We start from the raw sequence: 17,479 nt of genomic DNA, 5'->3' as shown, positions 1-17,479 counted from the left end.
GAAGGAGACAGTTTCCTTCTATGGCACCAAGGCCTGGTTAGTCATTGGTGTCTACACAGGCACAAATCCTGTTATCACAGATCAACACCTGAAACCGATTCCACTGTTCAGAGCAACACACAAATTATTACTGAGCTTAGAACAGTTCCTGCATTTGTTTGTACAGCTACTCCATTCACCATAAGTATCTCAACTATATTTCTCTTGAACTACTTCAGATATGAAACTTGCCATGTAAAATCAATCCTTTTTATTTTACAGTCCTGCAAGTGAAGATTATATAGCCATTGACTTTGCCATGAATCTGACCTACTGTCCAAATAAAAGGCTGTTTGTCATTCTGAAACTAAAAGAGTTTTTTCTAAGTACTTTTGATTTGAGCAACTTGACTTTAATGTACAGTTACTGTTACATATCATTCCATTCATATGGTGTGAAGAAAAATAAATCCTTATTCAACAAAAGGCTCCTTCATCATGTTAAAATATGTACTTTCTACTATTTTAACACTGTGAAACACGAGGGTGAATCAAAAACAAACTGCAAAACTGGATTAATGTAGTCAGATTTAACCTGAAATAGCCTGAATCTGATACCCTATCAACAAAGAAACAGCTTGGTTACAGCACTCCAGTATTTTTCATGTGAGACTGTAGAAATATATTCATTATGTACACAATCATATCTGATAGGACATAGAAAGGGGGATGTACACAGCTGGGAGAATTCCCATCCAACAAAATACATAAGCCGCTGAACAAATGTTCTTCCATCACCTAAACTGCTCCAAACAACTTGGTTCTTTCACTGCTGATCACCATATCTCAGGTGTAACATGTATTTAAGCCAAAATGTCTGCTTCCCTTTGGTTAATTTGTTTCCACTTTTTGCCTTCTAAAACCACATATTTGGCAGAGTGTAATGCACAAACTTCTGTCAAAGTCTTAACTAATCCAAGTAGTATCACCATTTTTTTTAAAAAAGGTATGATAATATAAATATATGTGGGATGAGTTCTGCAATGACTTTTACTAAACAGAGCACAAGAACAAGACTGGGGAGTTCTCTAGCCTAAGAACTTGTCCACTTTTTCCAGTTCTATTAGCTGGTCTTAAAAAAAGTTAAGAAGTCCTTGAGGCTGTATCTCCAGTACATCCTTAGACTGCCAAGGTTACAAAACCCTATTATCACGATGTGGATTAATGATGCATTTAGCAGGTGACAACCACTTGCATTTTGAATATCCAGAAGTGCTTTCCTTCTCCATTGGCCACACGCAAGATAACAATTCATTTAACAGTAAGCAACCAAAGTGAAGTCGGCTTTCATTTTCCAGCTGACTTTGAAGCCAACTGGAATCCATTCAATGACTGGAATCAGACAAAATACATGGAGGGATTTCATCAGCATGAGGAGTCCTGTTGGGTAAAATTTTACTGAATGTGGCTTCCACAGTGTGTGCCACAGTCTTGGTTCTTCTGTTATGCAGCAGAGCCCAGAGCTTGCAGACAGCATATATTCAAGCTTCACTCTGGCTTGAGGTGAGGACACAGCCTGAGGTGCACAGCCACGCTCCAGGACACTCTTCCCAGTTCTCGAGGTTATGCACCCTTGAGAACCTCAACTAGTTAAATCAGCTCCAGTTAAGCTGACTCCAGTTAAGCTGATTAAGATGCTGGCTTTCATTTTCTGATTATTTCACCTATGCTTGTTTCCATGTTCTAATTCTTAAAGCTATGTCCGTAAACATCTTAGCAGGTCTCAGTGTTGGTACCTCTTCAGGACTGAGTCTTTTAAGTATGTGAATAAAGTTAAACAAAAAACCTCAGAAATCCTGGCAAGTTAAGTTCTTAGGCTTAAACTGATAAAAGTTAGAAATATAAGAAATGAAAATCAGTAAAAAAAAAAAGAAAAAAAGTAAATTCCTTCAGTATATTACAAGTTTGCAATTCATTATTCTTAATACTGAGAATAATGTAATCACAAGAAAAAGGCATTTGTCTAGTCCTGTGAGCATTCACCACTAGCAAAATTACTTAAATGAAAAGGAAAAAAAAAAAAGATAACTGTGTACACAAAATTAGCACGAGAATTAGCAATCAACTGTAGTTCATACGAGGTTCTTAGCAGATAGCATCATCTTTATTAATAAATGATGAACTGCTTACTGGAGTTTTTGCTTAGTGATATCACCATAATAACAGACACATGTTTTATTTATGTTTCAAGCTACATCCAAAATAAGCAAGTCATTCACTGTCAGATTCTCCCTAACATCTGAAGATTCTTTACCCCAAATTTAAACTTTCATTGATCTAGATGAGATAGCACTCCATCAAAATCAAGGGCAATAACAGAATTACTTCAGTTGCTGTGATCATTTTGGGGGATTTTGTTCCTGTGATACAACAAAGCAAAAAACTGCCTTTCTTAAAGCTGGCTGCACTTTTCTCATAAGCATGGTATTTTTTTTCTCTGTGGGATACAGTGGTATTTGTGCAGCAGATTGTATTTTGACAGATGCAACTGTATCATAAAAAGGCCCTTAGCACTATCAGACTGGTAGCTCACAAACGTTCATGAGCTCCAGGATTTCTTAATAAAAAAGCCAACAATTAAAACGATTTTGAGAGTGTAACATGCCCTCAAGCCACTTACCTCCCCCACACCAGTCTGCAGAATTTTCAGTCCAGTTGTTTTTTCAAGCTTCACTTTGTTTATGGCTGTAAGGAAAATTGAGATTGAAAGAGTTACAGTAAACCTAGAATATGCATGGTTTTGCAGCATTTACAATACAACTAAACTTCTTTCCTCCACCAATAAATTCATCACAGTTCCTAACTACAGCATCTATGGAAGATCTTTCCCTGCTAGCAACTGCTAGTCAGTTTTTTGAATGCAAATGTATGCCATTTATTGTTCATTCTTATGTGAAAAAGAAAGCCAAACTAATTGTAGTTCCCTTGTACACATAGTATCACACACATTTAACACATGTATGCAACATGTTTGGAGAGTTCTCTTCAGTGGAAACTTCCCACTGACTTCCTTGCAGCGAAGAGCAGAGTGGCACCTCACCATTACACCGCACTGCCACCGTGGGACATTCCACAACAAACACAGACTCCTACCTAGCAGGTAAGGTAAATCAGTTATTTCACAACACCAGGACGCAATGCACAATGTTTTCTTTTCTGAAATTTAGTTTTTTCCCATTTATCACATAATCACAGAATAATTGGGGTTGGAAATGATCTCTGGAGATCATCCAGTCCAACCCATCTGCTAAAGCAGGTTCACCAGAGCAGATCACACAGGAATGTGTCTAGGTGGGTTTGAATGTCTCCAGAGAAGGAGAGTCCAAAACCTCTCTGGGCAGCCTGTTCCAGGGCTCTGTCACACTCAAAGTAAAGAAGTTTCTCGTCATGTTTAGACAGAATGTCCTATGCTTCAGTTTATGCCCATTGCCCCTTATCATGTGGTTGGAAACCCACCCTTAAGGTATTTATAAGCACTGCTGAGATGCCCTCTCAGCCTTCTCTTCTTTAGGCAAAACAGACTCAACTCTTTCAGCCTTTCCTCGTAGTAAGATGGCCCAGTCCCCTATTAATCTTTGTAACTCTCCACTGGACTCTCTCCAGTAGTTCCTTGTCTCTCTTGAACTGGGAAGGCCCAGAACTGGACACAGAACTCCAGATGTGGCCTCATCAGGGCAGTACAGGGGCAGGAGAACCTCCCTTGACCTGCTGGTCACACTTTTCCTAATGCACCCCAGGATACTATTGGCCTTCTTAGCCACAAGGGCACATTGCTGGCTCATGCTTCTATGTGAGTAGAAGCATTCAAAACAAAAATGAAGTAATCCAGCATAAAACAGCTAAATACAAAATAGAGGTAGTAATCACTAAGACTACATCTACACTTGGAACCCAAACATGCCCAGGTCATGAACTTTAGCACTGTCTTACCATTGCCCATACTTTTAAATCATTACTATGGTCTTCACATGCTTTTGGCCTCTGCCCACTAGTATTCTCACAAAACAATGTCCAACCATAGTTCTGGGGACAGCACAAGGATGAGATTATTCCCCGCTGGGGGTATAGGTAAGGTCATCCCATTTTGGATGGGAAGACTTTAACCTTATAGATGCAAACTGTGTCAGTTGGACTTATGGCCAAAACCCATGCACCTGGTTTTGTTTACTTATGCGTAGAAATGAAGCCTTGGAGCCTTGTTAAATCTCCTCCCTTTAGCCATCTAGTTATTGACTATGTAATCCAAGTGAGTCATCTAGGTTGTCTCTGCAGTCACTGGAAAGGGACAGACATTTAATAGGATGAGTCATCCCACATATCTTACACACATCTGCAGGCACCTATCTCTTTCCTTTGATTAAGGACACAATTTAGACAGACACAGATTCTTGATTTAAGTTGCCTAAAGGAAACATTCCTACCACAAAGGACAAGTGTGCTAGAAGATATTGTACACTCTAAATTTACATTAAAATACTGAAAGGACTTATTATGTCTTTCTTTCACTTGTGAAAAATACTCTTTAATTGTTAATACTTGAAACATTTTCAAAACAGTTCAGACTTCAGCAGACAATTCTCAAAAGCAATATTATCGTGAACTGATACTTCATTTAGTTTGTCCAACAAAAATGACTCACATTTATTTCAGAGGTGAGTCGCATCATTAGGGCTCAATCTCACCTTGTATATCCAAAATGTGGAAAGATTTTGGTAAGAGATTTCACTCAAGAGTGAAAACTCAAGCAATCCTAACACAGAGAAACTTTTCTGACTGTCTTCAGCAAAGGATTACTACTGCCCATGATTTAAATGGAGAGGAAATGGAGAGGAAAGCTCTGCCCACCTTTCAGACTTGTACAGCTTTATTTTTGCTTCTTTCTCTTACACTAGCTGTTAAGCAGATGGGAATATGGAGTCCCAAGCTGAGAAAGCTTAAATACATATTTTACTGGATATTATCCTAAAACCAGCATACAATACTCACATGCTTAAGACTTATGCCATGCTTTATACATTCACAAACATATATATTCCACCCAGAGTCACAAGAACCACATGAGAAAGACAGTTGCCTGGACCATGCAATTTGAGGCTACATTTTCAATGTGTTGTGTATGTTATGCAGTATGAATTAAAAAAAAAAAAAAGTAAATATTTGCCAACAAGCTTGACTTTCAGTTTTGAGATGGACTCTAGGCTATGTTGCTTTACTGCTGGCTGATGACCTGCCATGTCATGTAGCAACATTCTCCTTTTTGGATGTGTCATGTCATTCCAAAGGTGTGCCATGCTACCACACTGACTGCCTCACGTGCAGCATGCACAGTAAAGGCAGATTTCTACCAAATGCAAAAATTTAGAAGATTTATAAAAACACAAAGTTCCACAGAAAGTTCCTTCAAAGAAACCAAGTAGTCTAACTAAATGTTCTTTGGTAGCTCAGGACAAAGAAAACTGCACAACAGAGTACCTGCAAAATAAATAGGTACAAGTAAACAGCAAGGCTTAAATGCCAGTGTGAAATTTCCTACCACACGAACAGTTAAAAGAAAATATTATGTCTCCTGAATTGCTGAAATTTATAATTACCATTATATATTTGACCTCCTTTTTATAGGTTTCCTAGAGACTCTAACTATTGAAGTTTTGATATTAAAGAACATTTTAAAAGTTTACTTAACAGCTCCCATTTCTGTCTTGATATTGGCTAAAAAACCCGACATCTTTGACAGCCATGATAAACTTTGCCAAAATTAGGGGGCATGAAGGCACGATGTGTTATTGATTAAATCATAAGCTGAAAATGGTCAAGCTCAGGCACTGTCATGTTGCGGAGAGAGACACAGCAGACAGTCTCCAGTATGTTCACTCCAGGTGTGTACAGAAGCATATTTTAGTTAACCTTGAACTTCACAAGCAGTTCAGGAGGTCAAGAAATTCAAAAACAGCAGTGCTGAAGCATCAACCACATATCAAGTAGCTGCTTGAAGCTGCTGATCAGGGAATAGAACTACTTAACTTTTTCTATGCATGACTATAATTGAGAATTTAAGACAATAAAACATAGTTGATAGCCTGTAGATATATGAGGAAGAAATGGTGGCAAAATAAATTTAGATATTAAGAACAAGCTACTAATCCCTTGAAAACTGGCCTGCATTTTTTAAAAGCATTTTAGTGTACTACATACTAGCTTTATTCCAGTACAAATTTACAGCAGATGATGTTTCTGTTGCAAATTTTATGAAATGGAAATGATAATTCTGGGTAACATAGTGTATTACACATTCCATCAAAGTTGATTTTTTATGGTCATAGCTTAAAGTCCTGAAATACTAATGGAGAACTGACAAATTCATCAGCAAAGATGCATGATAAAAACGGCTATTCAAAAAAAAACCACCCAAAAAATCCACCCAACCCAGTTAGCAACACATAAATCCTTTTTTTAATCTTCCACTGAAACAAAAAGGGCTTGCAAACACACAAAAAAGGAGGCCTTTAAATTAAATTCACTAGATGAAGGATATGCAAATTACCTGAAGAAGCGCAGCCCTATGTTCTCAAAATTCTGCAATAGCCTATTTAATTAGTATTTTAATTTATCAGAATAATTCTTTGCACTTGACAATTTATGCAGTATTCCATATAATTAAGCACATAGCTACAGTGGAATAATTTTACCTGCTCTCTGTATATCAGTTATTTTAACCTGAAAGAATCTGTGGAAGTCTCTTCTGTGATCTAAATTACAATGGGGACAACTTAATGGCTTTGCTCTATTAGAGAGCACGATGAGGGTGTTACTGAGTGTTTAAGGGTAGGAATTGTCACTGTTCATAGTCTTCACTAACTGGAGAGAGGTCTGATGTGTTTTCTGAGGGCTAACATTTATTTGCTTTAGCAAAGTTATCTGTCAGTGGCACAGCCAGGAATCTGAGTGCCTAGTTTTGTAGTTGGCAGGTTCAACCTTAGAGTCCATCGGTTAGCAGGAGAAGTGAGTTTTACAGGGCTTCAAGCAGACCTCCAGTCTCATTATAGCACTTCTGGAAGAAGGAAGCCCTGAAAAAATGAGTGGTTTACAAAGGTCAAGCACAACCTTGTTGAAGTGCACCCCGGCATGAGCGGGACGAGGGAAGGGTTTCTACGGGAGGTTTCCTCGGTCTGTCTCCTGTGCTGTTGCAGAATTCACCTACTCCAGAGAATAAATAATCCTTAAATATGAAAAGCATTTGTGGGAAGATAGTGTCATTCACAAGGAAACCTTATTTTGCTGCTGTGAGTCTGACTTTGATGGTGTGCTGTGCTTAATTAAATGCAGAAAAAAAGAACTACTTACAGACATATGATTCCCCTGACCTCTATTACATGCCTATTTTAGAATGAGCAAATTCGTGCCCTAGACTCACTAACTATATTGGCTGCACCTCCAGTCAATAAAGTGATGGAGGGCAATTAATTCAGATTTACTGTAGGCTGTCAGATGAATACTACAACAACTGTCCTCTTCTCATCTGCTTGTTGCAAAGCTCCTCTCATAGAGCCACATTGGGAAGAATTTCATGTATTTTCCCCTCTTTGAGGAACGGAAAGGGAAGGGAAATCCAGATAAATGATAAGTGTTTATTACAGCTTTTAAATTTTTAACAAGTTTCCCAAATCTAAGACAAGCAGATGTTGCATTTATTTACATCAAGCTATCTTTGCTTTCTCCTCCTCTACAATGAACCCCCAGATTATAAGGAAAGCTACTTCATAGCGTGAACCAGAGAGAGACTACCTTTATGTTTGGCCGACCCATGCACTGTGACACACATACGCATAGCACATACTAAAACCCTGGTCCCTGGCAATCCAATGAAAATGGATTTCCATAATATTTTGGCTCTCCCCCTGTTGAGAAGAACACAGTCCCAGAATAAACTTGTCTTTGCACAGTCGATGCACCTCTAGAAACTGCTGAGGCATTTGCACCACTAAATGGGAATGGGACAGAGGAAATCCACGCTGTCAGTGCATAACCCTCCAAGTCTTTCCCTATACAACACCCAATGTTACATAGGTTGCTCTCATCTCATCCACTTTCCTTTGTTGAAAATAATCGAACAGTGCCTTAATGAGCTTTCAATTAGATACTGAGGTATGACCATGTCCAGAAGAATAGACTTTCTAGAATATTAGATAAAATCTCCCTGACTTTGGTGTAAGTCTACAGAGTGGCATGTGGAGCCCCAGCACTGGGCACTTCTTCCAGGCAGGAGAAGCATCAGGCTGCAAGGAAATACATCAAAACCACAACAGGAACATTCAAAATGCTCTAGTTTGAAAGAAAAATGACTAACTCGAGTGGCCAGGCAAAAGGAGAAGAAGGGTCCCTTTAATGAATTCTATAATTCAGTTAGTGAAGGAAAAGTACAGAGGATGCAGGAAAAAGGTATTTTGTTTTCCAGTCTTTACTGTTTGATGGTGTGAGATAGTGGCTTCATGTGTAATTTCTAGTTAACTAGCAGGTAGGGCCAGAATGGAAACGGTTGCAGAAAAGTCAAAGCCACATAGGTGTACCAGCAACAGCCTGCTAAATATTATGTCAGATTCAATTTTCAAGTCATTTTTCAAATTACTTTAATTAGATATTGTTTCAATCTCACGTGTATTAATTTAATTTCTGATATCAACATTACAGCTTTCAATCTGTTCAGATGCAGTACCTTGCTGCCTGGAGTAATTTGAAATATTGTTTGCATCTCCAGCAATTCTGAGGGCACGGATCCCTTTACAACCTGCTCTAGTCAACAAAACCAGGAGACGGAAATTCAGGCCATGCTCACCGCCCCCGGTGCACCTGTGCATTCGCACAGTTTTTTGGTACGAAGCAGCCAAACCTACACGCACACAAACAAAGTATTTTCCATCTCTGTTGTCTTCGTTCGATAAATACACACCAAATCAATTTCTCAGGCAAATAGCAGCACTGCACACTTCCAAAAGAGAAAAAAACGGCTCATACGGAAGTAGCTGGCAAGAGCTGCCTATTTTTTTAAACTTGTTCACTAAAGCGACATCACTTTCCCCTCTCTGAACTATCTACCTCCCATGTCCTAATGTCCCATGGTCAGATTATTCTTCAAAGATAGACCAGCAAAGACTTGATACATCAGGACCTCACGTAGCTGTCTATTTGCATAGATTAGGTAGTATTCTAAACACATTCTTTCTGCCTGACTGCTTACATTGATTTATTTTTACTTATTTAATAAACAGCTGCTGATTCGTATGTTTTCTCTTAACTGTCCTTTAAAATGAGTGCACTGCTATTGTAAAATGTGATATTTTAATTGTAGCAAAGGAGTTTGGGATATATGAAATAACATCTTTTTTATTTCTCTGAAGCTTTTATGTTAATGGTGGGATCCATCTCTACTAACTTTGCTTTCTCAACTAAGAAATCAGTCAAGGTTCCCTCACTTTTCAAGAGAAATAAATAAGTATCACCAGAGACTGACTTATCCCATGCTGACATAGGTATCATTTATTAATCACATATAAATACAGGCCTTAAAAGGCCTGTTGGGTCAACCAGGTCAACCAATCCTCCTTCTTCTTTTTTTTTTCCCACATGCAAACCCTTGTAAGAAACACACATACACAAGCTCCAAAATACTTCAGCAGTAAAACAGTCCTACAGACAAAGCCATGGATACAAACTGGAATTTTCAAGGTGTGCTGTCAACATGATGGTTCTGCTCTTCAATTATGAGCAAAACCAGTTTATATTAATTAGAACTGTAGAAATGAAAAACCTATTCTACACGTTTCTTGCAGACCTTCAGAAACACATTATCAAAAATATTCCTCTAAATAGAATACGGAAGTTGATGTCTATCCATATAAGAGTTTTGAATCTAATAACAAAAATAACCATGTATGTTTTATAAATACAGAATTCTTAATGGGGACAATTTTTAAAACTATTGGCCACTTTAACAGTGACAACTCAATGCTGCACATTACTTAATAGAGTATAGCACATGCACATGTAACTATTTGCTTGCATATTTAAAATACTTATCCATTATTTATAGCTAAAGGTATACCAATTCAGCCAGTGTTAGCAGAAAATGAAAAAAAAAGAAGTGTCATTCTACCTTTCACATCAAAATTTATTCACATAAATATTCTTTGACAAAATTCAGCTCTGTACGGAAAATTCAAATAAAGCAACCTGCTGTACGTTGAGCTGAAGCTGGAGCAGAATATGTTCAAGGACACCAAAGTGGCACAACTACCAGTGCCATTACCAGCAAGCTTCTTTCTGGACTGATTGCTAACTTCTAGATCAACTTTTAATTGTTCTTTTAAAAGTCCCAGTTAGATTAACATTAAAGTTCACCATCATATGTTCAGTTGTAACATTTACAAATCAGGAGGCAAGATCCGTGGTCCCAGGGGAAGGGTGAGTAAAAAGGACCATCTGGATCTCTCTCAGCCGGCCTTAGTGCAGGGAAATTTTTATCTCCTCACCTTCACAATGCTGTGGAAAGCAACACTTCATAGAATGAATTTAAGGCCACAGTTTCTTTCCTTTTAAATAGACAGGTCTTGGGAACAGCTTTACGAAAAAACAGTTTTTCTGCCTTTTTGATTTATAGTCAAGAATTCAACAGACTGCTTTAATTTTCTTGTGATGAAAATAACATCAAAAAATCAAACAGATAATACCAGTTACTCGGCTTTTCAACGGTATCTACATATTCTAGAATTTTGTATCTGCTTTTTGCTTTTGTTTGAATATTCTCTCCTTTGATTTCAATTCCTCAGGATATCCGTCGCATCTCCTTTTTAAATTTTGTTATTTTCAAATAAGAATCACCTGTCCTCCTTAAAAGCATAAACTTTTATGTAAGATCCTTTCCTTGTCCTTTTAACACTTTAAAAAATGTAGAAAAATTACAAGATTTCATGGCCATCTCCATCTAATGGGAACAAAATATTGACCTACCTAGTGTCCAGGAATAGTAGTATTTAAAATACAGTTTTCTCCCCTGTTCTCACTTTTCTAACATATTAACTGGGGTGGTTTATAAGCATGAAGAACCAGTGAAGTGATCCAGAAGTGGCCACTTACAGTTGTATCTTTGTAGAAATTCAGGAAAACCAGTTACCTAGAATTTAACGGACATTGTGTGATGATGTGTTACTGGAGCAAGGGAAAGGACTTAGACCAGCTCTCCAGGAGCCTGCAGCTACTTTTTCTATAGGTTCTATTTTTTAAAAATAAAACACACCAAAGGGCTCAGGAAAAGAAAACCAGTAACAGTCGCTCTTTTAAAGAAGCGTTCCAGTCCTCCTGAGGGTCTCCCTGGAAAGTACACTGAACCTCTTTGACACTGTAATATATAAGATTTAAAAATACACAGATTAGCCTCTAATTATTAATCTTCATCTTTGCTATATTGTACTATTATAGCATTTTCCTGCTTGCACCACTTTGAGTATTCTCATATAAACAGTCTGAAATGTATGAATTATTCTTATTTGAAATCTGTCAAAATCTTTGGATGGACACTGTAGTGTGTTTGCACTGGTATATGAAAAAATTAACAGGCACTACCACTAATTCTCAGCATGCCAAACTGTTGTTATTTTTAATAAATACACATTCAAGGACTGTCATTTTTTTTTCAGTCATTTCCTCAGTTAATAAAACAGTACCCTGTAGGTTCATTTCTTTAATGATCCAAAACACAACTGCAAGCCATGCTATTTGTTATTCATCTACAACTACACTTAATGTCATCGTCGTGGCAGAAATGTAACAAGACTGAGTTGGGAAAACATTAGCAATATTTCAATTGACTGTCTCACTAAATCATGAAAAAAGCAGCTAATGCACAAGGTCATTCACTAGCAAAATCTATTTGCTGTCCCCTCAGAATAAAATGAAAGTATTTATTACCAAGGATGCCACTAGTAACAGAAGTCACATTAAAGCTTTCAGGTGAGAGTAAATATTAACTTGCCCACCATTTCTCACAATAATTTTTCATATCTCTGCCTTAATGAAAACTTTTCTATCTTTAAGGGAATTTCTTTAAAATCAACAGTGGAAGATTCAGTGAAACCTGTTCATAGTTCAGAAATATAGGTCCAATATTTTTTAAAGTATATAAACTTATATCATAAAAAAGCTTTATGTTTATCATTGGATAGGTGAAGTGCAAAATAAGGAGGGTAAATGCTTGTCTACGGAGATGACTGGCTCCTAAATGCATTTCCAGCATTTCAATGTGCATGTGTGTGCAGGTATGCACTTTTGATGGGAATGAGAAGAAGCTTTTAACAGGAAAGATCTAAGTGTGCAAAGAATAGCTACGTTGCAGATCCTGGGGACAGATTTATAGGGAAAGGTTAAACTCCCCGTTGCTGGTCTTTGAAGACATTTCTTCAGACCTTGGTCACTAGCTACTAGAAATTCAAGCCCCATGAGTGCTTCCACATGTTTTTTTCCTCCTCCCTTGAGCCACCCTTCATTCAGGCAGCCAGGACTGCTGTAGTCATACTCAAAATACTATTATTACTAGTATATAACCTACAAATTCTTCACATGGCCAGGATCCTCATGGGAAATGCACTGTGAAAACACACAACTAAAAGGTGGTTCCTGGGCAAAAAAGCTGCTATATACCTCACAACTGGAGACTGTAAATGGCTGCAGAGAGGAGTACAGATAACAAGGAATTGATATTGGCAATAAGACAGCAAAATACCAAAGCAACATTCATCCACACAACGGTTGTTCTCTTATTTTTTGGCACAGGAAGTGATGTGATCAGCTAAGCCTTATAAATCCTTTGAAAACTGCAGTACTTTCACTGTTTCACTGTTGAGAGGAGCAGAAGTGACTTATCGGCAGGATTTAAAATAAGGAGAAATGTCAGGAAAGGGCACTCCGATCAGCTCTCCCAGAAGTGCTGGAAGCAAAGGCAAAGCTTTCCTTTCTGTAACTGGTGTGACAGGGAGGTCTCTCTTTTCCAGTAGACCTAACCCAGTACTTACTGCCATGAGTTTCTGTGGGCACCATCTCGCTAACAATGCTATGAAAACATTTTTCAGGACACGCTGTCTCCCTCCCTGTGGTTCCAATTCACTCCTAGAGGATTACAGGTCAGGTTATAGATACTGGGCAAAATGCTGTTCTATATCTCTAATTTCTGTACACTTTGTGGGAGAATCCTACATTCAGAAAGAAAAGCATCTCTGTCATGCCGGTTTTTTGTTTGTTTCGTTGGTTTTTGGTGTCATTGTTTTGGTTCGGTTTTGGTTTTTTTTTAAAAAGAAAACGTAAGCAACCGTAGAAACATTAGAACTAAAGAAGATTGATGAATTGAGAGAGTGTGAGACTGTAGACTAACCCTGTGTATCAGGAGGAGCCCTGCTGGTAAAAGAGTTTACTGTCTCTCAAAATGCCAGCTATGCACTCTTCTGAGTGGCACCTTATCCCTTTTCTGGCAAAATTTTGGCATCACTAGCAAAAAAAAACCAAACTGCTATTTAAACTCTTCGAGATTACCTGGTAAATTTTGACTGACACAGTTCAGGAGTGATGACAGGAGCAGTTCCACCAGCAGATACAGGGCGGCTGTAACCTCTGTCAAGGATACGGTAACCCCTTTCATTGGCACTGATGCATTCCAAAGAGGACATCGGCCCACAGCCTTTATGAGACTGTCAGACTTGTATGGATTATGCAATTTAACACACAGAAATCATTACTGCATACAATTTACGATAAATGTAAATGAAATGCCTATCCGCTTTATGCATACGTGGGCATAGGTCGCTATTAGAGTGCCAGCAATTTCAAGCAATTTCTGCATGCTATTTTCTGCAAAAAAATTAGCACAAGAGCTTCCTTGTAGGGTGAAAATCTATAGGAGAGTTAAAAGCTCGATGAAATGTTTTCTGACTTCTCTGACTACTCCATTTGGCAGGCAGACTTTCTCCTACCATGTGAGGCTGTAAAGGACACCCAAGGCTGTGCATGGAGCCAGCCTTGCAGTGTCCCTGTCCCTGCCAGCACGGCCACAGCACAGGTTTGTTCTCAGAGCTTCCCCTTGAAGGAAATATATGGAAACCAGCCTTAAAAGAACCATTTGCTATGGAGGAAAAAAAAAAGAAAAGGTGGCTATTACAAGGGCAGTACAGATAATGACTTCCTCAGGAAATAATTTTGTGAGAAAGTGGTTTGCATATTTTCTGACCCCCTTGCTTTTGTAGACTGCTGGATCCGTGACTGATTTCTAAAGGAGAGGATGCTCTTGAGAAAGCATTTTCAAATTCCTTCATAAATATACATATCACATGTCAGAGTCCTTTACTTTATAAATACCTACAATAACCTACACATACACACGTAACATGTATGTCAATATAAATTATACATACATATAGCTTATTTCACCCACTACTCTTCAAAAATGAATACAGAACAGTAGTATAAACATAAATTAAGTATGAGGTATATATCTCTACCAATCAAGATTAATGTATATTATTATCCCTTGACCCCTTCTTAATGTTCCATTTTACCATGTTTCTAAAATATTTATACCATACAGGGTGTTAAATTATAGCAATTAAGACCATACTATGGTTTTATTAATATTTCATCAAGAATGTATCATAATTTGAATTTCCCTGGTGCCCTTCTGTTGCTTTGCTGTACACTGAGGGATGGAGGGTATTTCTGTCTTGTTCTTCCTCATATTTGCACAACTTTACCAGCATTTTACTTTATTTAGCCAGATGCAGTGTTTTGCAGTTACTGACTTTTTACTCAGTGACTGACTCATGTAATATTTTCTGGTTCTCTGTGTCCCATGGTAGGTTTCCAGCACAACAAAGACATCAGCAAACCAGAGACAGGCCTCCAAAGTGGGTGGAGAGTGATTTCAAGGAGATGCTGACACTGCTGGGTTTGTTCAGCCTGGGGAAGAGAAGGCTAAATGGTGATTCAACTGCTGCTGGAGCAGGATTATTAAAAAGATGGAGCTGGACTTTCATAGAGGCTCATACCAAAATTACTACAAAGGAAATTATGGTTGGACAGAAGGAAAAAAATATTTTCTTAGCGAGTAAGTGATGACTTAGCGTTGGGAAAAGCTGCCCTGAGAGGCTACAGAATATTTATTCATTGAGATTTCAATAATTCAGGTGGAACAAGGCCTCCAAAAGCAAAATTTCAGATTTGGCACTGCTCTACACTGGTTGTTGGACCCAGTGACCTCCAGACATCCCTTCTGACAAATTTTTCTATTACTATAAATTTATACGCAACATGTTTAAAGACAGATATTTTTCACAAGTAACTGTATAATTCCATCCCAACATTTCTGAAATACTGAGAAACCTTTGCTTGAAAAAGGTACTGCATGTTTTTATGAGGAAAGGCTGCCATCCTCAAGGGTACCATCAGCTCTCAGACCTGGGTTCAGCAAAGCATTTTTATTTCTGGTTCAGTTTGTTCTTATGCGGCAATGCACTTTAAGACATGTTCAGCTGATGAATCACGGCCCAAAAGAACTGGAGTGAAGAAGAGAAACACAGAAATTCGGGAAAATTTAAAACAAACTAACACTCGGACTTTATTGCTTAGTTTTTGTGGCACACTAATGCATGGTCATCACAACGGAGCTGAACTAGGTTATGACAGAAAAACTAGAAAGATTGAAAAGTTTAAAAAATGGAGCATTATGTGAATAATGAAAAAAATAAAAGGAAAGGGTTATTTTTAGAGAAAACAATAATATTAGAACAGGCAAAAATACATAGAAAAAACTGAATGATACACAGTGGCGTTCAAGTGTGAAAGAGAGGTCTCTTCCTGAAGCAGCATAATGTCATTGCATAAATGGCAGGTGATTGAAGGACACAACTGAGTTTTACCGCTGCCAAAGCATGAGGCCGACAGACACAAAGGTGGAGAAAGAAGAGAGATGGACCCACAAAAACAAAGAGGGGTGAGGGTAAAGAAAAAATTACCCAGGACTTTGGATTAGGTTTGGCTACACACTATGTTTTGCACTTTGTATTCCAAAGGTGGGTTTAGTGCAGTTTGAGACACCTGAAAATTAGACATTTAGTAAAAGCTTCCTGCCTCCTTTCCCTACAGCTGATATAGAGAGAGGCCGCTCCAGATAGCACTTCATCCTCTCTCAGAAAGACACCATTCACATGAAAATAAAATGTCACCATCCATTTGATGTGCAGCCATGAAACGTCAAAGCAGTTGGGAGTTTGCAGCAAAGATTCAAGGAACTGATTTGCGTGACACGGAAATAAGTAAGTGATATGATGAGGAAGGAGCATACTGAATTAATGGGTAAAATGTCAAGACGGAAAGAAGGGGATGTCTCTGCTACCCACAATCTGAGCCACACAGACTGTAACATGAAGGGTAAATTTCTACAGTGGTGTTTTCCCATAACTCTGAGGCTGTCATTTCAAACTCAAAATAAATTTTGAGGTTTCTCCTAAAACTATATGTATATCAGTATTATATTTCCATCCATATATGTGTATTATTTTATATAATCTGAGATATAATGTAGCAGTGAGCAATATTGACATAGAGTGGTAAGACTGACTTAATCTAGCATGAGAATACAAGAGTTAAAATTATAGTTGTAAAATATTTCTTGGATTTTAAAACAAGGAGGACAGTTTTTATTAGGTACAGCATATAATATGTTTGTTTGTTTGTTTTTTGTTTTGTTGTTTTGTTTTTTTCCCCTGAATCATTAAATTGCCTCTTTTTTTGTGTTGCAATTATATCATATTAAATATTTTGATGAATTGTTTCATTCAGCACCCATCATCCTGCTTTGAAAATAACGGATTGTTACAGCTTCTAGGTTTTAATTAAAAAAAAAAAAAGGCAGAATTTTGTGTATTGTAAGTTTTGATTAATTTGTGATAAGGTCTACAAAAAACTTCCTCTTCCAAAAAAGTTTACTGAACAGACAAAGTTGACAAATTATCATGCAGAACGAGTGCCTCCAGGGTTATCCTGAAAGGATTTGGTTATTGTGGGAATTCATATAAATGGAGGCAGCAGCAAAAGAGCACAGCTCTCTATATTACATTGTCACATAGCAGGAAGAGTTGATGCTCCTTCAGGTAACATTGTGCCACATATAAAAAATGAGCAATTTCAAGCAATTAGTTTCACCAAAGGTTGAACGAGAATCTGAATGTCCTGCTGTCTTGCAAGTGAGGCTATGAAGGAGAAGGGAGGCTTGTTTTTCACATGTACGATGAGTGAGGAGATGAAGGCAAGATAATTAACAGGTTACTGCATCTCTTGTTTTTGATAGCCAACTTAATTAGATGTTCTGCAATTTTGTATCTGGACAATTCCTTGGGTCAATGCAATTCCTA

At 37.9% G+C, this 17,479-nt stretch overlaps 1 protein-coding gene across 1 annotated transcript in view; it reads right to left on the bottom strand.

Annotated features, from left to right (window-relative positions):
• Nucleotides 1-17,479, bottom strand: part of PTPRN2 (protein tyrosine phosphatase receptor type N2) — a gene marked incomplete at both ends in the record, with an annotated part of 644,991 nt that overhangs the window by 233,061 nt on the left and 394,451 nt on the right. The window contains one exon of the mRNA XM_080338634.1: nt 2,659-2,723. Coding sequence (XP_080194760.1) covers nt 2,659-2,723 — 65 coding nt within the window. The remainder of the gene's footprint in view (nt 1-2,658; nt 2,724-17,479) is intronic.

This window comes from Nesoenas mayeri (assembly GCF_963082525.1).
Source record: "Nesoenas mayeri genome assembly, chromosome: 2".
NCBI classification, from domain to species: Eukaryota; Metazoa; Chordata; class Aves; order Columbiformes; family Columbidae; genus Nesoenas; species Nesoenas mayeri.
The sequence above is the reverse complement of the archived record's forward strand: the minus strand, read 5'-3'. Positions and strand labels throughout refer to the sequence as shown.